The following is a 22,678-nucleotide window of genomic DNA, read 5'->3' as shown; positions in this document are numbered from 1 at the left end:
ATATGTCAAAATTTGATTAGATGCAGAGAAATTATTTGAGTTGAGACAACAACAAGTAAAATGACAATACAGTATCTTTAAGTTACAGTGTGAGTCTCTTCAGAATTGAATTTTAAAACAATTGTAACTATGTAATCTTAAAGAGGTAGGTCATGTACTTTTCTTCTGACATATAAATCTTAAGAATACAAATATGCTACATGTACTAGTGTACAATGATAGCTTTACATACATAACCTACACATGTATCTACAATGTAGGTGCATCAGTGCACCCACAGTAAAAAATTAGGTTTACAAAAGTTTATATGCTAATTTGCTTGCAACCTTGCAGTGTACCAAGTATAGCGCCCTTGTTGTGTTGACTGTAGCACAGGTACATTCAGCATTTGGAGACCATGTACGTCACAGCTATCACTTACTTTGGTCCCCTTGCAATTAACATGCCTCTTCAGCTAGGCATGTTGTGGTTTGGTGTACAAAGTAATAAGCTTGTCGCTCTGATGAACTGTTTAGACTAATGCCAGGCAGGGGATCGTCTGTTGGGTTTGTAATTCTAAGGACATCGTAATGACAGGAATATACTGTTAAAAGGAAGATTTAATCTCAGAAAAAATGGAGTGTTTGCAGTGGCTTTAAGTGAAATTTGTAGTTAAAACTGTTCTGCCAGGTTTTACTTTAAAAAAAAAAGAGGATTTTACTGTAAAATGGGAAATGTTTGCTGTGGTTTTAAGAAGCAAATAAGTCACTGCAAAAACAGTGAATATTTCCCTTTTTACAGTAGTGGATTTGACTAGAATCCGATTTGTAATGAAGTCTAGAGTCTTAGGGACGAAAGTGCATGTTATGTTGTAATGAGTAGCCTCTACCAGGCTCCATGGATCATTAGTGTAATAGTCAAATAGTAGAAATTGGACAAATAGAGGGAATAGAGCGCTAGGGGAGTCGGCTGGCCAGAGGAGTCAGTACACAGCCCCGCACAGGCTCCGTGGGTCATGTACTGACTCCACTGACTGGCCAACTCCCCTAGTGTACTATTTCCTCCATTTGTCCTATTTCTACTATTTGACCGACTATCTGCTGAGCCTTGTAGAGGCTAGACTAGTAATGAGGTCACTGAAGATTATTGGCATCCACAGCTGTCCCTAATATATGTGTGGAATCGATCGAAACATTTGGCACTCTCTTGTCTTATTTGTCAGATACTTGGTAACACTTGTAGGAAAGATGCCAAGAATACATGTATGTCAGTGCGAGTAGCAAAAGAGTGAAATGTCATTCAAATGCTTAGAATAGCATTCCCAACTTACTGTCGTGCCATGAAAAGTGACAAATACCATCAAGATTGTATTTTAACATCCTCAAAAAAGGTGAACAAGAAGTTACTCTGTGGCTCAATTATTCATGACCTGATAGTTACCAGGAAACAGGAATATTTCTAAGAAAAGTAGGTTAAAGTTTAAATATTATCATTGTATCATCTTAATGGATTACTGTGTATCAGGAAAAGGCTGTCGTTGTAGATTTCCATTCTGAATAGCTTGTTGTCCAGCTAAGATTTGGTCGTCTAGAAACATTGTATCCTCAAAATTTTTTTGTATTGTTTTTTTGTTTTTTGTCTTATCTATTAACATACGTTCTAGTAACGCTGAAGAAGAGTGATGGATGTCAATCGAAACGTCTGGAAGTAAATCCCCCCCTTTTTATCTGTTGTAGAGATTGAATTGTACAAAAACAGAATGTATTTGAATGTCTTTTACATTATGTATTTGCACTGATTGTCAAGTTACATATATTGTTATGTCCTCCCCCCCACAGGCCAAAAGTAGTACAGCCTGCAACTGTATCTGATGCCACTGCCAGCTCCTGACAGCCTGCAGGACTGACATAAGACTCCGCCAGCGGCTATAGCCGGATCTTCGCGGCTGGAACACCTGTCTCGCCATGACCGCCACCAGAAGACACGTCTAGATCACAGGAAGCACCGGAGCACACCTGGTGAATCAGCGGGGTCAGAGGTCGCTGTTTGACAAACAAAGCCATTACATGCTTTCAGGGATGATAACAGTCCATTAGCCCTGGTGAATATCGCCTGCCCCAGGAGGGAGGGCACAGCCCTGGCCATTATTAGCCTTGTCGTCCATGGTAACTGTAACGCATCCCTGCTCCAGGCCGTTTGTCTGATTGGCGAGTTCTGAGGGGAAGAGTGACGGGTATCACGCAGGGAGAGAGCGGAGGATGGCCGCTGACCTCCTCCCGGTCGCTCCGGAGAATCCCGCGAGGATCGTAGCAGCTCGGCAGGGCTCTGCATGGACGTGCGTGTGAGCCCTGGCGCCGAGCGAGCGACATGTCCAAGACAACCGCCGTGGTGCATCCCAGTCCGGCGCTTATCGAGAAGCAGCACCTCAAGATGGGAGGCAACCACTACATCTCGTCCAATCACGAGGCAGACCTCCCCGTCACCTCCCCCGACTTCCCGCGAAAGGAGCGCAAGCTGTCCCCCTACGAGAGGGTGACCTATGACCTGAGCAATGACGAGAAGATTCAGAAGGAGGTCACCCTCGGGAAGAGGATCGGCTTCTACAGATTACGGGCGGAGATTGGCAGTGGAAACTTCTCACAAGTCAAGATGGGCATACATGCACTCACCAAAGGTGAGGAATTACTCTGATATGTTTCTCTTATATTCTTTAACAACAAAACAAGATAACTTAACGGCATCCAAACAAACAACAAATGTGGATTTCATATACTTGTATGATATTGTCTGTCTGACCAAGGCTTTGGGAAAATGAGGTTTGAACAAAGTAGAATACTGGTCCAAGAAAAGAAATCAACATTGAATTTCATTACTTGTGTATGGCAACTGCAAAATAGAATACCGGGGTATCTATAGCAAATTGTCAAACTGGCTTTCCATAATTTCACAGGTTGATAAAAAAAGTTATTGACCTGATTGAAATGGATTGATTGCTTTCTTATTTGACAAAAAGTTCTTGTACTACAAGTTGTAGTATTTAGGAAATGGTGTGAGGTTTACGTACATGTACACAATTGGAGAAAGTGTGTATGTGTATAAGGTATGCACAGAATGTAAATTCCCCATCATTATCAGCTTATATGTCAGACAATGTCAGGAACAGCCCAAACATAACAGATTAATGTTCTTTTCTAATGGACAAAACATTGAGAAGAAAGTATACTGGACGCTATTCTAAAGTTGACTTTTCTTAGACTTTCAAATACAATACAAACATAGTTAAAACATAGTCTTCCACTTAAAGACAAGATTGCAAGAAAAAAAAGAAAGAATTGATTATTGTTCTTAATATTAGCTAATTATTACAATATCAGTGTATTCCATACCCGCATGTTTTACTTTTTTTTTCTCTTCTACTCACAATTCTGAGGGTTCAAGCCTTAGTTTCCTTGTTAGGAATTAGAAAATCTAGGATTTCCGTGCCTGTGAAAAGGCCAATCATCTGTTCCCTCCCATGCCCCTCCTCTCTTAACCTTTTACTGAGGATTATGGGCGAACTTCCAGTCCTGGGGTTATGGGATTTCAAGTTCCCCGTAGTCAGAGCAACCAACGTGGCTTCGCTGGTATTTAAGTCAGTTCAATCCTAAAAACACCTTGGTGGGATCTTACATATTTGTATGTACACACACACATAACAGAACCTGTGTTGAACAGTTTAAAGGTCTACAGCAAACATTATGCATCTCTTACAATGTATACTGTAAATGCAGAAATGTTTGCGGTAGTTTTATGTTCACGGTTTTTGTGAGGCAGTCTTACCGTGAACTTAAAATGACCGCAAACATTTTTCCATTACAATATGTGGCTATAGTGTATGGCACTAATGCAAACTTAAAACCACCACGACACTCCACTTTCCCGCTAACGCGAAATTAATTCCCCATGAACTTTAAGTTAAATGCAAATTACAGTATTGGGAGTGAATGAGGAAAATGATTTTTATGAGAAAGAAAGACATGAAAATGGTGGCAATGCAAACATGTAGTAGTTTCTATATCATCAATTGTTCCCATGTTACATTATCAATGAGGTTAACTTATTTCAGTCCCCTTTTTATCATCTCTAATGTTCTGTCCTAAGAATTGAAGACAAAAAAAAACTATCGGAATGATTAGACTGAGATTTTACCTAGTGATACAATCACAATGTATGTGACTGTTGGCAAAAATTGATCATCAAGCGAGTTATCTAACTTGCATGGCTTAACTATCTTTCTATTCCCCTGAGGGGCGAGAGTTCTTGATAGCTTTCTTTGAGAAGTCAAGAGCACGGGATAAAAACAGTATTAAATATTCATAGGTCAGTAAAAGGATTTGGCTGTTATCTTGTAACCCCTGGGATATGAAGTGAGTTTTGATGTTTCCGGGAATCAAATCTGATGTTTACAGGGCTCCAAGTTTTGTAAGTAGTCCCGTGCACTTATATGAGCCTTGATTTAGTATTGGGCAAAAAAAAATGTGTGCATGGAACTTAAAGACCTCCGTTCAGAACCTGAATCTGAAATTCTATAGGCTAAACTTAAAAATTGAAAACAAGTAATACAAAAAGGTATACTTAGTCTTTTGGGGGAGGTAACACAACAGTAAATTTATGAAATGTCAAGAATATGGTGTATACTAGACTGTGCAATTATTGTACAATTGTAGGTGTACCTACAAATGTACATGTAAGGTGTGCAAAGTCTTGGTTTTACAAAAAGGCATATGCACCATGTTTTTTGAGCCCTATATTATTATGTACTTGTAATACTGTACGGTATTTAATTCATAGAAGACAACATCTGACAGTTGGACACAGGTTACAGACTCGGATATTTCAAGAAGTTTATTCAAAGAAGCAGATTCTCCCCTGGGAATTCCCATCCTTGGTGCACAATCATCACAGTAATGACTTTCTTGTTATTTCGGCTAAGACAAATTTTACCCGTAATTGCATCGTGAACAATTTCCTGATGTTGAATCGTTCCATTTGGACTCAATCAGTGTTCTTTTGGTTGCTTCAAACAGCAGTTACCAAGGAAGGACTACCGCTATACCGCAGGGCAATTAATTTTCAGCCAGGGGTACATATCATGTCCAGAAAAATCAATATACTGCTGTCTGGCCAGCTAACGTCACTCGTGTATGATAGCTCACGTCTGATGGGGAAAGAAAAGGGGGAGTAGCGTAACACTAACAGTGGGGTCCAAACTGACCAGTCTAACTCAACTGGTCTGGACCTTTTGGCCTAGTGGTTATGGTATTGGGTTAGCAAGCTCTGGTGGGTCCAGGTTCGAATCCCGGGAGCCAGGGACTTGTCTTCTTCCCTCCAGTGTTTCACATGTTAAATCCAGAAAAATCAATATTGCCATCTCCGGCCAGCTAATATCATCTATGTTAGCCCATCTCTGATGACTTAATGTTGGATCAATTCATCTACAGTGTTACTGTAAATGCAGAAACTTTTGCGGTGGATTAATGTTTGCGGTTTTCGCGGTGGCCGCTTCACCGCGAACTAAAATCCACCGCGAACATTTTTCCATGGCAGTAAGAGACTACAGTGCATGGTGCTACCGCAAAATTAAAACCACCGCAAACTTAAATACATTTACAGTATTTGCTTGCTGGCCTTTTTTTTATTCAATACGTGGTAATACATATATGAAAATGGTATTGATTGAAGTTCATATTTCCTGCTTTGTGCAAATGTTTTGTGACCTTTTTGATTAGAAAATGGGACATAAAAATGAAAATGTCACAGTTTCCCCACCAACCTCTGCTTGGAGGGCGCGAATTGTAGTTGTACTACGCAGTACCCATGCCGATTTTGGCATTTTTTTCTCCAAATTTTCACCTTTTTTGAAACTCAATGATTGATATGATATAGACAGGCTTTTTCATATAATTTTATCCATTTCACTTGTTTTTAAGTCGGAAATGTTCAGATAAATTATTTATATATGAATATAAATAATTTATCTGAACATTTCCGACTCAGTTATTTATTCTAAGACTGCTAGTAAGAGTCTACTAATTGAAGCTCTCCCCAAAAATACTTGTGATGCTTTCTACATGTACATTTTACACCTCACATTATGAAATATGAAGTCTTGATGACGCAGAATGAATTTAACATGACATAGCACTTATGCCTGTCAAGCACAGATTGTCAACAGTGACCCTGCAAAGATGTACATGTGTCTGCATGAGGCACTGTCATCACAGTTGATCGATCACCATGTTAGCAAGATCCATCAAGATGGTCAAACTGAAGCTGTGAAGTCCCTGTACAGAACAGATGGGCATCAGTCATTTGGATAACAGCCAACCTCAAATGACAATGTATCATGTTGCTTATATAAGGCCTCCCCTTTTCTATATCCTGGGCTTTTACTAGGCGATCTCTGGTAATTTTCTATAGAAATCCTACCAAGCAGAATCTTGTACAATGCATATTTGTTCTCGGAGTCAGTAAATATCACAAGTCATGGTATTTTGAGAAAAAGGAAGAAAGCCATGCTGTTTTTGCATTTCTGCACATGATCACAAGTTTATCTTAGGCTGTAAGGTGTGTAACAATTGATTAAAAGATTCTTATTGACAGGAACATCCTGTCAATAGCCGCAGCCTTCAAATACACTGCATGTTCACCTTTGTTACTTAGCACCAAAAAAAAACTCATTTTCCTTAACATTCTAATGTCCTATTTCCTCAACACAATCTGGCTAAAATGCCTTTTTTTTCAAATCAGCACTTGTTTTATTTGGTATGGCAGGTAGACGGGTAGACCTGACTGTGTTGTGTTGTGTTGTGTTGGATATGTATTGTGGCGTGCCTACGTAAAATTAAAGACACTGAATAGGTCTGGCCATGCATGCCTAGAGATGATGAATGAGAGCCGTGACGTCAGTCAGTGTGTTTGCAGAGCTGAAAGAACGTGACGGACGCGTGTCAATGGGTATTGGACAACACACAGGCACTTCAAGGACATGTGAAAGACACTTAGTGTTTAACTTATCAGATGGGAGGGGCCATTTGTTAGCTATATTACTTACTTCAATGCATTTAAGTTCGCAGGGATTTAATTTCGCGGTAGCGGAAAAAAGGACTTTTGCGGTGGTTTTAATTTCGCGGTAGCACCATGCACTGTAGCAGCGTTCCCGCCAGGTTTTTGAAAGTATGCGTCCAAATATTTGGGAGGGGCGTAATGAGCGCCGGAGGCGCGAGACGAGCGCCGCAGGCGCTCGCATTCTAGGGGGTTCCGGGGGCATGCTCCCCCGGGAAAATTTGGATTTTCAAACCCTCTAGAACACAATTTCCTGCAATTTGAGAGGATAATCATGCACTTGAGATTGGATGTCGGTTGCCTCTTTTACTCCCATTTTCAGTTATCGACGACCACCCTCTTCATCAAAATACGTTATATTAAAAACAACTGTAAGCACAGGGAATCAGCCTTCCGTGATCTGGCCCGGGTATTATTTGTCCAGACATATCTATATGAAAATTTTGGATTTTTTGATGCTTCGAAACAGGGCTCTAGCGGCCTAGCCTGTCCGTCAGCCCGTGAAAAAAATTCTGCCAATTATTTTCCGTCATTGAAAAAAAAAAATGTCTAACGTTACCTCGTGCGATCGATGTTGCGCCCTCCCGCATCAAAAATTTTTCCGAGACGATAAAATAATGGCGCCATCACACTTTGTGTCTTTTTTCTATTTTGCCCGATGATTTTAGTCAAATTTTTTGAATCGGTGGGGTTTTACAAGGCCTTGCCGTCATTTTCCACGAGCGTGCGTTTGTTCCTGCGACCTCAGGTAACCCCGTTTTCGGCGTGAAATCTTTGGCTGGATTTCTTTTTAAATAGATCAAGAACGTTATACATTACTCGAGGAGGACGATCTGCTGCCTCTTTGGCAGTGATCATTGCCGGTGTAACCTTGAAGCAGTAGCCAGAAAGACGGCGCTGCGATCGACGGTCCGTCTGGGGAGGGGGGCGTGCCGTGACATGTGCCACGGAGTGCACAGCCGACTCGATCGACGCTTGACAACAATATTGCGGCCCCTTTTCTGCCGCAAATTTTGTCTTTTTGAAATAAAAGAAATTTTGTAAATAAGAAATAAAGTGTCTAGTTTTGGATTCTTCACTTATTTACCGCGCACCGTTTTTTGTTAGCAGCTAGGGAAGAAACTCAAGTTGCCAGACGACACGGGCGGCTACCAACGTCACGTGCGCTAATACTCGGTAACTTTTGTTTTTTTCCGGTGACCAATAACAGAGTGCAACATTACATTTATCAAACGCTGATTGGTTATTAAGATGATTGGATTTGGACCTGGTGGCCAATCTAGACTGCTTGGCGCTAGCGGCCTGTTGTCAAAGATACCGACTGCCAATCAACTGCCCACAGTGTGAGAACTTTTGTTGAGATGTGCAGCACTCGCGCAGAGCAGTTTGCTTGTTCAATACTAGTATTACCCACAAATCTTTAACAAATACGTGAAACTGAGGACAAGTAAGTATCATGTTAATATCAGAATATAAAATCTGCATAAGATTTCTTCGAGTGTTAAAGAATGCTGACTGTCAGACGTATTTCACGGACTACAAAAAATTACATTGCGCAACGGACAGCTCAGACTGGCGCGTGGCTGGGTGTGTCGCACATGGGTCCGCTAGTTGTAAAGCGTGCCGCGCTCCGCCCCATGCCCAGACTACTAGGATGACCGGAAAGTGAAGAATTTGAAGTATAAATTGTAAAGGTAGGATTCCTTCGTATAAAAACAGATTTTTAAAAAGATTCCAGATACATTTTGTACACTGGTGGTACAGGTCAGCCTTTCTTTCATATTTTTTTATGGACGCATTCAGCTGAGCCGAGTGCGTCTTTCCAGAAAAAAATGCGTCCAAAGACGTAAAGACGTATGCCTGGCGGGAACGCTGCACTGTAGTATCTTAATGCCCTGGAAAAATGTTCGCGGTGGTTTTAAATTCGCGGTGAAATCGGCAACGCGAAAACCGTGAACATAAATCCACCGTGAACATTTCTGCATTTACAGTACAGGTTCAATAAGTAAGTCAATGAAGGTAATAAGATAGGCTAAGTTAGTAAGTAGCAGTTACTGATTTAGCAGTTACTAACTAGCAGTTAAAAATTTTATCCAATTCTAGAGTTGGAATGTATGATTTAAAGTGTTACTAAGGTTTTAGAAAGGAGACAGTACTGCCCAAGGCAATGTGCATGCACGTGTACATGTACACGCCTGTGTTCATACAATTACATTCAAGTCCTGAGGAAGCTTTTTGTCTAAGTACTCTAACCCAAGTTTTGCATCACAAAGTCCTGTAGCTATCTCTTGAGCCATCATAATCGATGGTCTCTTCCCAAAAAGCAGATAGCTAGTAAAAGAAATCTAAACAGATAGACAAGAAAATATTATTCTCTCTGAAAAGTCCAGAAGTAAGTTAACAAAGGTTAGACATCTAGGTAATTATTAATATCTTATTATTAATAATAACATTATGTGCCAAATAGCCTGCAGCTACTGCCACATCTTCTAAAATCATTTCCAGTTGCTTTTTGTGCAACTGCTACTTGGTATGTCCTGACATAAAAGTTCAATCTTTTTTTAAATCCAGTAGTTCTTCTATGAAGTCCTAAGGGATTGAATTGTCTTGAAATATTCTCTCTGATGCAAAGTTTTGCCATTCTAGAATGGAGTCTACAGAATGGACACAGAAGTCCCCAAGGCAATGTACATGCACGTGTACTTGCTTGTGTTCACAGTCAATTACATACAAATCCTTAAAGAAGCTTTTTGTCTGACCAACTTTTCCATCACAAAGTCCTGGAGGTATCTCCTTGGCCATCAGTGGTTTCTGCCCCAAAAGCCTTATGAGTTATATTTGCTAGTATTAAATAGCCTGGAGGATAAACAGAAAACTCAGCCAGACATTCGGCTCCAGGTACATGTAGGCATACTTACCAGACTCCTGTGTGGGTTAACAGAAATTGCAGGTTGTTGCCGTGATGCCCTCTAAATGTACTGCTACAATCCTTCCTCTTCCCAAGACATTTCACAAGAAGCCCCCAAAACCCAAGTGGAGTCTAATCACCCCATTAAGTTGTAAGCAATAAGACTGAGTGTTGGAGCTTACTTCCCCATTACTTCAAGTACACTGTGGCTTTATGTACGTTTGTGTGCATACCTACACTAGTGAAAGTAGCATTCACATTGATGTGCATATAAATGTACTAGAGCTGTCTCTAGCTTTTTTCTGCCCACTCATTGTTTGGGACACTGTGCAGTTAATTATCATTGCAAAAGCTGTCATTTTAAGCTTATGAATGTACAGTTTCATCAGTTTTATATCATGAAGTTCAGATTTTTGGGATGGATAGGGGGGAATTCTTTTTTCCATCCCAACAAGCAAATTTCCACCCTAGGACAGAAGTATGGGTCCTGGAGACAGACCTGATATGAACTCTGCATATGGTGATAAAATGGCTACGGGGCACGTGCTAGATACTGTAGGAGCTAAGATCCTGAAGTGACTTTCAGAGTCATAACCTTAGGTTTCCCTCCAAACTTTGCACTTAAAAACATAAGTTTTCAATCCCGTAAGACTTTAAGCCCCCCGGACATTGGTTTGATGATAATCTACTTGTAGGTCATGTCCTTAACTAAAGTTACCTATTGGTACAAAAAAGAGACTGTTCGAAGGTCGATACTGCTTCACATTCATGCACCGGTCGTAAGGTTTTTGCCTGAAGAAACTGTTTAATGTCAGTTATAAAGCTTAGTGCAGTGAGAATTCCAACAACATCATCACAATGTAAGATGGATTGAAGTGAGATGAACAGTGCTGTGATCACAGTGCACCAATTCTAAGGTTTTTGCCAGAAGAAACTGTTTTATGTTGGTCATAAAGCTAGCATAGTGAGAAGTCCAACAACATCATCACATGTAAGATGGACTGAAGTGACATGAACAGTGCAGCAATCACATTGCACTGATCGTAAGGTTTTTGCCAGAAGAAACTGTTGTCCGATATAAAACTATGTAGCAAGAAGTCCAACAACATCATTACATTTAAGATTGACGGAAATGACACGAACAGTGCCTCACTCCATCTGTCTGGCCTAGTTCTGTGCTGCAGCCGTGTGAGGTGCGGATCACGGATGATTCATGCTCCATCACCCCACCCCGGGACATTAAGGGTCGTAACTAATGTACGCGGGATCAGCCGTAAGAGAGTCAATATCGCTAAGTACTCCCACCAATGGTGACATAAGCCGGTACCGGCGTGTCGGACTCGCGGCGTAACGGCGCCATTACGGATCCTTCGAGAGAGTGCTGACGAAATGATGTTGACGTGATGGAAAGGGGGATTCCCTGCAGCGCCGTAAAAGTGTGCAGAAAGCCAGAAGTACAAAAAGAGGGCATGGCAGAGATCGTAAAACGTACATGCAGAAAGAAAATGACTTGTTTTTCATACTCTATCTTAAAGGCGTGTCTCAGTGGGCTTTGATATCTCCTTTTATTGAATTTGGTTATTAGAACTGACTGTAAAAGTTACAAAAGTTCCATGTCAACACACTGTCTGACCTCTTGACCTCCATAAAAAGTGGCCTTTTAAGCTGAATGTGACTTTCGCAAGTATCAAAATAAAAAACAAGAAAAACAAGGAACATCAGTTATATCTCACAAAGTACGTGAGACATCCTGATAGGTAGTATTCAATCTCTACAACTGAATAAGATTTTAGATTTAATCTGACGATTTAAGTGACATCCATCACTCTTCTTCAGCATTACTACTCACTATAATGACAGGACAAAATTCGTACTAGACAGTATACTATCTAACTGGAAATAACTCTCATAATAACTCAGAAGTCACTAAATCATAAGGATCACATGCCAGTGATATCTGGATGACGGTGTATATTACGTCACAAGCTACATGTACTTGTGTATTGTATCTCCAAACACGTGAATCTGATTTCAAATGTGCTCTAGTTTGCACACGTAACCAGTTTAGCTTTGATTCCGAACCCTGGATGGTTGTATATAAATCGAGTTAGAATGTGGGTTTGATCAAATTTGATTCTCCGCAACCAATACTAGTAGGTATTTGCAGTGCGTGCTACAAGGCTCAGTTACATCATCAGGGCTCGAAATTCATTTTTGGGATTAGGTGCACTGGTGCACCCAGCTTAAGAAATTGGGTTCACCAAAAAATTTTGGGTGCACCACTTAAATTGAAGTAATAACATAGTAATAAAACTTAGTTACATGCTATCAAATTCTTAAACAAGTACCATAACAGACATTTTTATTATCTTTCTAACACTTAGATGTCAAGGATATGATGTATACTAGTATACTTTGATACCTTTACATACACAAACCTAAGAAAATTTTGGGTGCACATCTCCAATTATGGGTGCACCTGGGTGCACATGCACCCAGTATTTCGAGCCCTGCATCATGCATGTACATGTACAAAGAGGGAGATATGTATTACCTATCAACATATATAAATGTCAGGCAAAATCTTCAGACTGTCCTATCAAAAACCATGATTTGCACATTTTTATTCATGTATCTCCATATATCCGCCATAAATCTCTCTCCAGGAACTGGTTAAATCTTACCCTGCAGGCTGACATTATTCATATTAGTAAGACTGAGCGCTGTAAGACTGTGAAGAAATAGGTCTAATGCTTACTGCTGCACCAAATAAAGATACGCCTCGTTTAAATGTCAAGGCATTTACTACCTATAAATGTCAGACCATAGGATGCAAGCCTGTACAACAAAAAGTATAGCCTGTAGATTAATGGCAGTCATATTCATCTTTAGGGAGTGTGGGGGAGGCAATGGGACTTGTACCAGTGGAAATTTATGATGTTCTTTTTCATCTTCCAAAACGCTGCATCGGTACATTTGTTATCTGCTGTAAGAGCATTATTGAGTCTCCCAGTAAAGTAGTATATTTTGCTTGAAATGGATGTACCAAGTCTTGTAATATCGCTAAATTACTGACACATGTATACAATTTTTTATCTGGAGAGAGGAGAAAGAAATAGAGAAGAAGACTTCTAATTCTAAAGTAAAGGCAGCCTTTGAACAAGTCTTTGTGATGAGTGAATGAATGAATGAATGAATGAATGAATTATTGACTTGTGAAATTTTGCAGCCCTTTCTAGGCTGAAATATATTCCACTCACATCATAAGAACACACAATTCAATTCAATTTTGCTCAAAACATCCCATATTTTGTATTGCAATTTACATTGTATTAAAACATCAAAATGGCAGTACAAATATATATCAAAATAGCATAGCAATTTCTACTGTCCAAGTGTCATGTTTTTTGTCGTTTAACATTCTAAACAATGATTGCAATGGCTGTATTTGGTCTCAGACATTTTACAGACTGATGTTTGTTTCTGTGTTTGTTTGACAGAAAAAGTAGCAGTGAAGATCCTGGATAAAACCAAACTGGACCAGAAAACACAGAGGCTCCTGTCCAGAGAGATATCCAGCATGGAGAAACTCCGACATCCCAATGTCATCAGGTTATACGAGGTCAGTTCCTGTAGCTTCGTATCCCGTGATTATGTGAGATATGCCCAGTAGATTTATAAAAGGAATTACCATAGAAAGAGATTTGTTACAAAGATTTGGGGGATTATCTTAATGGATCTACCAGGGGTTGTGGAATTTTGGAGGAAAATTCATCAAGGAGGGGTTGTTCATCAATCTTTGTGTAATTAAGACGTTAGTTAATCAACAGCAGTCCCAAAAGTACATTAATAAATGGAGCTGCTGCAACACTGATGCTGATACTGACTGTAGGGAGAAAGAAGATAGTTGAAAGTCTGCAATGTTCCAAAATTTCCATAGAGCACAAAGAGCGACCCTTATTCTTAGTGACATGTCAGTGACATGTCTTTAGCATACTTGAAGTCAAAGATTATTTCATCAAATACAACTTATGGCTGAGTCTCCCTCTAATTCTAAATGATGCTGGTGAACTGCAGTCCCTTCCCTTCGACTAGTGTCCAATACAGGAACTTGAACCTAGTATAAACCAGTGTATATGACCTTTGGGTTTCCATCCCTTCAAAGACAAGTAACACATCGTACAGCAGAGGTTCTGCAGTAATTGTAACATTCGGAACTAAGATGGGAAGGACAAAATTTAGTTTTGTGACTGTTCATGGAGATAAGGTTTTAAACTTTCTTACTTTCTTTTATTAATGTCACTAACGGGAGGTGCCCCAACACGGTACGCTTTTTCTTGCGCTCAAACTCATGGCGCTCCATCGCTAGTTGCCTGAGAGTGGTCAAATTTTGATGACTGAATTTTTTACTCATAGATTTGAACAACATACTTGAATAAGAAATGCATTCATGTGGTTCATGAACCTTTCGCGCTGCGTGTTACAAGCGGCAAACACTGAGAGACAATTTCGTGTATGTAACCTTCCAATTTTGTGCTACGCTGGACAGTGTGCCTAACTCGGTACGCTTTTTTTTTATATTTTGCTCTCTTCAGAAGTAAGTGGTAAATTTAAGTACACAGAAAAAAATTAATAGTATGATATTTTAGCTTTCTTTTGACAGTAAAATCGTGACTGTATGTACTTCTTGTCTCACGTGAGGAAGGCTGTACCTAGAACAATCCAGCTGATGTTTTACGGGCAATGGGCTGAATGCACTGATTGTGAATGCCCGACTAAAAAAAACATTACGAAAAAACGACACCGCCAACATCAACAAAACTCCGTCTGATTATATGAAAATATCATCTACATCTCTCTGTCAAGTCTTATTTTCATAGACAGCACGAATCATTTGTTACAGTCAAAGAAATCTTTGGAGCGTTCTCTAGTCTGCCACCTTCACGGCCAAACTCCCTTGGGAGTACAATGGTGGCAATGTTTATGTCGCTTCCTTTTGGTTGCTTTTCTACTCAACAAACATTTGAAGACCCATATTCATAGTGTTTTATGGAGCTTTATTTATGTGTATCATGGCAGTTGTATGACTGCTTGGATGAGTTCGTATTGTTAGCGACACGAGCCGCCAATACGCAGAGGCCGGTGACCGCAGTGATTCAGCACTGTCAACATTACTGTTAGAATTCTGCTCTTAAAAAACATGAAGTAAATATGTTAAAGTATACTTGGAATGCAAATTAAAGCTGTGTGCATGGACTTGGTTTATTTACCTTTGTAATCAACATAGTCAGTGGCAACAAACACGGTGTACTTATGGATAATAAGATCAGCAAAAAATCCGTACCGTCTTACGACGGGGACCGTCTTAGGGCGGCCCCCGTTATATCACAATTGGTATTTATTTTAATGTTAAGAAGAAGTAGAGTCCATATTGCCATGACGACGGTAGCTGTCTATAGATGGAAAACTTTAGATGATGTGATAAATAACTGACAGTACGGTTGTTGTTGTTTTCAGGTGGTGGAGACCCTAACCAAGCTGCACCTAGTGATGGAGTATGCTCCAGGAGGGGAGCTCTTCACTAAGATCTCTACAGATGGGAAATTGGTGGAGGATGATGCCAGGGCACTGTTTGCACAAGTCGTGTCAGCTGTTAAACACATGGTAGGTCAAAATGCCTTTCTTTGTTTTGTTGTAGGGTAAGGAACTGGTATGAATGTTCCATGTGTAAAGTTTGATATTTTTCTTGAGTGTCAAAATTGTGGTAGAGTAGTATAATCCATTCAGGCTCTGAAGCGGGTAACTGCGGAATTCTTGAAATATTGGCCCGGTTGCAGATTTGTATTCCTACATGTATATGACTTACGACCTGATAAAACTGCAAAATTAATGTAGTACTGTTACAGTAGGTAGAAATTGCAGGGTTAAAAGTCTTTTCTTTCAAGTCTGGAAACATTGTTGTAATGGTCACTCTATCTGTCATTCACAAATAAAACATTATCCAGAGCATACACTTGTGAAAACTGAAAAGGTATATACATGTGTATTTTGATATTCTGATTCTCTGAATAGATTTGTAATAGTTTTGATAACAATACATGCTTGGTTCTGTAGCTGCACGATGAAAAGGGTTCTAATTTTAGTTACATGTAACCATGCATCAAGCTGTGAGGAATGTAGCTGAAAGGTTGCCAACATCTATAAGCCATTTGTTTGTGTAGTCAAGGACCCAGTATATAGGTCATGTATGACTGGTTGTCCCTATTCATGAATATATTTGTAATGAGCTATTGTCTGCTTTTTCTTCATACATGAATATACTGTAAATGCATTTAAGTTCGCGGGGATTTAATTTCGCGGTAGCGGGAAAAAGGACTTTTCGCGGTGGATTTAATTTCGCGGTAACATCATAGACTGCAATCTAAAACCATTATAGAAAAATGTTCGCGGTGGATTTAAATTCGCGGTGAAGTGGTCACCGCGAAAACCGCGAACATTAATCCACCGCGAATATTTCTGCATTTACAGTAGCCTATATACTGGGACAGACAGAGGAAGGACCCAGTATATAGGTTATGTATCATACTATGATTGTCCTTATTCATGAATGTATTTTTTTTTATTTCTTGTCTGTGTTTTCTTTCAGCATAAACTGTGCTTAGTTGTAGTCCTGAATCATATATAACCTTATACATGTATGTAACCAATATGTACAGGGTGAAGGACACAGACGACGAACGCAGTATATGGGTTATAGATGATTTTCCCTTTCCATGAATATATTTGTTCTGAATTATTGCCTGTATTTTCTTGCAGCATGAGGCGTGTTTTGTGAGAATCATATATGTGTATAACCTAGATATACTTCTTTGTCACAATCCTGAATCATATATAACCTACATACAGAGTGACTGAGAGAAGAAGAAAACAGAATATACTAGTATTAGGTTGTTTACAGTCCCTATCCATGTTTATATTTCTTATGAGTTATTTTCTGTCTTTCCTTGCAGCATAGGCAGTGCTTCATCGCAATCATACTGTGTATAACCTATATTCTTGGTGACCGACAGAGGAAGGACCCAGTATATAGGATATAATATATGATTGTCCCTGTCCCTGTCCATGAATATATTTGTTATGATCTATTGCATGTCTCCTCTTGCAGCATAAGCAGTGTTATGTCACAGCGAACCATACATGTATATTACATAATTATATACAGGGTGATTGACACAGGAAGGAGCCAGTATATTAGGTTATAAATGAATATTATTTTTTGTTATGAGTTATTGTCTGTCTTCCTTGCAGCCTGAATATTGCTTCCTCACAATCATATGAAAGTTATTATAACCTTATACTGGCTTCTGCTTCTGTCAGTCCTAGATATTCTCCTGACAGAGGAAGAATATATAGATTATAGATAAGTATGATTGATTGTCCCTATCCATGAATCCAATGTTCTGATTCATTCTCTGTCCATCCTTGCAGCACGAACAGTGCATCATCCACCGGGACCTGAAGGCAGAGAACGTGTTTTACGCGACCCCCGCCATGGTGAAAATCGGAGACTTCGGCTTCAGCACGCACTGTCGCCTGGACGAGACCCTCAACACCTTCTGCGGTTCCCCTCCCTACGCGGCTCCTGAGCTGTTTAAGGATGAGAGCTACCTTGGTGTGTATGTGGACATTTGGGCTCTGGGAGTCATGCTGTATTTCATGGTAACAGGGCTGATGCCCTTCAGGGCAGAGACAGTGGCCAAACTGAAGAAGTGTATCCTGGAGGGGCACTATTCCGTCCCAGGGTTCGTGTCGCCGAGCTGCCAGGCTCTGATCAGGAACATTCTGCAGCCCACTGCAGCGGACAGGCTGTCCATACAGCAGATCATGGACTCGGAGTGGCTACGGGGACAGCACTTTCCGGAGCCCCACGACGACTATCACCTGAACCCGGCGGACATTTCGAAAGAGAACTTACGCCATGAAGAACACGAAGCGCGCATGCTGCTCCGCGATCTGGGCATCACGGACCAGCACTTAGAACAGAGCAGAGGAAAGGACTCCAGAAGTTGTATAACAGGGACGTACAGGATAGTCCTGCACAAGGTACAGAAGAAACACTCGCAGCAGGCCGTCACGAACCACATGTTGAACGGGCCGCCACCCGTCTCAAGGAAACAGAGCAAGTCCTCTGCACCAAAGAAAAAGGAAACCAAGAATTCAAAACTCTGCACCATTTTATGATGAAAGTATCGTCGTCTCTGTCGTTGATAAAGCAAGACTTTATAAGTGAGACTTCTCCGGAGTAGTGTATAGTTATAGAGGCCTTGTAAACTTACAAAGAGATCAGGTCACTGCAGTAGGAATTGCTTCTCATCCAATCATTATAGGTCTTAAATTTGTGTGAAGGATGTTCTAACTTCAAATGTGTGTTAAGCAATGGTCTTGATATGTTGTTGTTTACATGTATGTCTTTGTTGTCATACGTTTTGTGTTGTCATGACAATGTCAATGTGTTGGTTGACTGTTTGCATGTGCGTAGACCCCTGGTCTACAACTCTGTATAGAAAGATGGGTGCAATAGCACTGAACTGGATCTTGTTTGGCCACAAGAGGTCAAAGAAATTTTTACTTGTATGTAGCCAAATGCAGGGGAATGTTGCCTTCCATGATTTAAGTGCTTGTTTGTTGTAGTTGATTACTACACAATTGGGCATGGGTTTCAATAGCCCAAATATGTGTGTTGAAAATACAGGGATTGTCCAGGCATTGAAGGTATTGAAATTTTAAAAGAGTTTTGTAGCAGAGTTTTCAAAGAATGCCTGAATAGAGGAAGAGAGTGACATTGTTATTAATTGCAGTATTTGTCAAGCATTAGATATTGGGACTTTGTAAGTATCCGAAATGGATGGAATAGGGAAAACAAAGTTACACCTTTGTCTTAGTGGAAGCAACATTATTTCTGCATTTGCCCACATGTCAGGCCTAAAAAGTTGTGGAATTTGTATCTTCAAAGCTTTTATTAAGAAGATTCAAAGAAGTTGAAAGGTAGAGTGACTAGATAACAGACGGATAGGGTGCAATGTTGAGAGATTTTACTACAAGGTTTCAGTCAGTACAAGGTTTCTATCCCAAAGCTTGCTGAATGGTTGGTCCTATTAGATGACTGTAAGGAAAAGTTTTGCTGTGACAGTAGTCTTTCTGAACCCTTTTAAAATGTCTGCTACAAATGATCACAGTGAACTCAAGCATTCCACCTTTCACCATCAGTGTCTTACATGTCTGCAAGGCCATACCAGTAAAATCCATTCAGTGGTTTAAAAACAGTGCTATATTGTCCTAAATACACACCTAAGAAGTTTCACATTTTCAGGTGTAAGACTTACCGAATCAGATGCAGAAGAATCTTTGATTGGTATGGCCTTGTACTGTATACCATTTTGTAGCATCTACATTTCAGTAATGGTCGCAAATTATGCTCATCATAAAAAAGTGACAGGTGTTCACAACTTCTGAAGAAAGTAAGGGTATTTCTGTATCTAATCATGGCAATATTGAGTGCTGCTGCTGCTACAGAGGATCATTTTTTTGTCTGGCTACTGTATTCAGCTTTTACAGACTTCTGCGCCAATCTGCACTTATGGGTTAGTAGTGTTTGTTTGTTTCTGAGCTATGTTGGACTTCCGGAGCATTTGCGCTGCAGGTTCCTTTCTTTGCACAACCAGTCAAGAGAGGATGCACAGGCTTTGTTGTTCCATAGACAGCTTGCTTGTTTAAACAATCAAACGGAATCCTTTTTTCTATCATAACAATTGGTACTTGTCCGGACACCTGAATGGGGTTTGTAAGACATACAAGTAGATCTTAAACTTATGGTAACAAATATCTCCCTTGTTGGCACTTAGTCATTGAAGGCTGCTGAGGTATATGTGTCTCTTTGATTGGTCATTCTTGGAGAAGCATTATGTTTTTGAACACAGAACAGTTACATACATGTACATCTTACGGAGACATGGTATAGATTTCATCTTGAAACTAAAGGAACATTGAAGTCTGGTTTACTTGGACAAGACACTGACCAAGATTTGGAAGAGACCAACAAGATTTTTGAAAGTTAATTACTTGTCTAGGGCAGACAAGGAAAAAAAGTAATTTGCGATTGCTAATATGATGGCATGTCACATACAGAATGGGATATTATATAAATGATGATGATGATTGTTTGAAACAAAAAACTTTTCTTGGGAGATAGAATTAACAAACTTGTCATGGGTTTGCTTGCCCTTCATCAGGTTCTCTTTCTGATGGTTTAGATGGAAAATTGTTTTTGAAAGGGGCCAATCACACTGTCCGTTTTATCATAACCATTGGGTTCAGAAGACTCAGTTGACCAACCACAAAGCCTGTTATATTATGGTAGATACATTTCCATTTACACTGCCAGTAGTATTTCAACAGCTTGTAGTAATGTATACATCAATGTGATATCACACTTTTCAAAGTGCTGTGCCTTTAACAAATGTATGATGTAGTATCCAATCAGAGAGATAAGAAGACTGTCAAAGTGCTATTTTTGTAGATGCAAACTATAAGTGTGCTAATGACCATCAGATGAATATTACTGTGTAAATCTGTCTTGTATATCACTGTAATATAGACAGGTAGATCATGCTTCTCTATTCTGTAATTCATGCAAATTCTCAACACTCATTCTCCACAAGAAGTTTACTATATATTGGAAGTAGTATTGTACAGTACTTAACATATAAATTGTGACTGACTGGGGTATTAAAGTTCAAGGAAACAGAGACTGCAATTTTTATGTAGGTCAAATATCACCACATTTTGCATCTCTGGTTTGACTCAACAGAGTCTGATGGCTAAACACTGCATATTTTTGAAGTCCAAAAACAAAAACCTGATGAAGAATGTAGCTTGACTGAGAAAGGTATAATTTATAAAGAAACTTCTTCTTCAAACATAGAAACAAACTTCTCAAGTCTGCATGCCAAATCTTACATTGATTTTGTTAACAGTTGATTTTGAGACTTTTTACAAAGTTGTGATGTGTTAAAAAGTTCTGCTTTCATGAAGTTAATTTTTAGAATCAAATTTCATTCTGCCTGTCCTGTTTTTAAACCAATTTTTTCTGTGTTCTCATTTGTCATTCTTTGAACTTTGATATCCCAGTGTTGTTGGCATTCCATGTGTTCTTGTGCAATATACCAACGAATCTAATAGTAAATTGGGAACATGTATAACTTGTTGATATCAAAAACAGGGTACAGATTAACTTAACCACAGACTGGTGTAATATACAATGTCATAATGTCAGTCCCATTAATGCTAATGTGCTTAATGCCAGTGTAGACTCTGTGTGCTAAAAATCCTCAATGCTCTTCAAAGATAAGATAACAAAACCTCTGCCTTTGCTTATGAATTCTCAGCAATTGATATACAGATACATTTATGTTGTCATTTAGAGTTTTTTTTTTGCTTTGTAGAGAGTATACACTGCTATGTCACTTCTCAGCAAAATATGTCAGAATGATGTTGCCTATATCATTCTAGTGGTATATTTATATCTCATTGCCTTGGTAGCAAAAGCAGCATATTGTGTAGTCTGTTTTGTATAGAAATTGAAATCAGATGCACTGTAGTTTTATCAGAAAAACTTCACATCATAGATTGTACCTTTATTAGTACTAAGTTGTTTCTGCAACACCATCTAGCAGGTAATAACAAAACTGCAGCAATGGGAAGGAAAGATAGCTACTGATGTCCTGGAATCATGTATGTGATGCCACTGTTTTGTTTTTAATTGCTTGATACTAATTCTACTTATAGGGAACAATGCTGAAGCCTAATCCGTCCATTCGTGTGTTATTACAAGCATTGCTTTCACCAAGTATGTGTAATATGATATGCTCTACATGCCAGCTAACTACGTGTGGCCATCACAAAGAGGTGGCCATCAGCTTGTTAATAGTAGTAAGAATACTTTCTACACTTTTATGAAAAAAGAGATGATCATGATGATTTCTGCATTGTCAATATTGTAAATACACCTGTCAGAGTCAAGACATGGAAGAAGGTACGGATTTAACGCTTGATTTAATTTAAGGAGAGATGACATTATTGTTCAGCGAGCAGATCTTTTGATTTTATGCATGTGACCACGAACCAGTCGTGACAGGGTAAATGAAATGCCTTCTCGATTCAAATGAACTTTGGAAAGCTTGGGCCATTTTGTACAGAGGTCCTCTTCTCAGATACTACATGGCTGCATGGCTCAGGTTGTTGTGTAGTAAGACCTGTACCATCACCCTGCCCACATCTCTGGTTGATATGTGCATTAACGTAAAATTTGCTTAAGTGGACTTTTTCCACTTGAAAATTAAAACATAGAGCTACAGATAGATGCCATTGCTCTGTGACACAAAGCTTCTGCGTAAAAAATACACTATGATTGACATGTCAAATGGCAGCCTTGTAAGAAATTAATTGATTCTCACTAATTTTTGTTTCGACCAATCATTCCTGATGTGGCAGCACTTCTTCGGGATCCACCTGTGTCTTGAGGTATATCCTTTGTAGATATCGGAATAAAAGTCATCTAGATTTGTCACTTTGAGTCTCCTTGTGCTTGAATTGTTCGCTGTGTTTGTATTTGTAAGATGCAAATTCGTA

The 22,678-nt window shown here is 39.5% G+C and overlaps 1 protein-coding gene across 1 annotated transcript in view; it reads left to right on the top strand.

Annotated features, from left to right (window-relative positions):
• The window catches only part of LOC118431418 (serine/threonine-protein kinase NIM1-like), a 33,006-nt gene extending 10,390 nt beyond the window's left edge, over positions 1-22,616 (top strand). Inside the window, exons 2-5 of the mRNA XM_035842638.1 lie at positions 1,818-2,653; positions 13,492-13,613; positions 15,509-15,655; positions 17,480-22,616. Of these exons, the coding sequence (XP_035698531.1) occupies positions 2,347-2,653; positions 13,492-13,613; positions 15,509-15,655; positions 17,480-18,232 (1,329 nt within the window). The 5' untranslated portion in view covers positions 1,818-2,346 and the 3' untranslated portion in view covers positions 18,233-22,616. The remainder of the gene's footprint in view (positions 1-1,817; positions 2,654-13,491; positions 13,614-15,508; positions 15,656-17,479) is intronic.
• The last annotated feature ends 62 nt before the right edge of the window (positions 22,617-22,678 follow it).

This window comes from Branchiostoma floridae, chromosome 15 (genome assembly GCF_000003815.2).
Source record: "Branchiostoma floridae strain S238N-H82 chromosome 15, Bfl_VNyyK, whole genome shotgun sequence".
Classification (NCBI taxonomy): Eukaryota; Metazoa; Chordata; class Leptocardii; order Amphioxiformes; family Branchiostomatidae; genus Branchiostoma; species Branchiostoma floridae.
The sequence above is the reverse complement of the archived record's forward strand: the minus strand, read 5'-3'. Positions and strand labels throughout refer to the sequence as shown.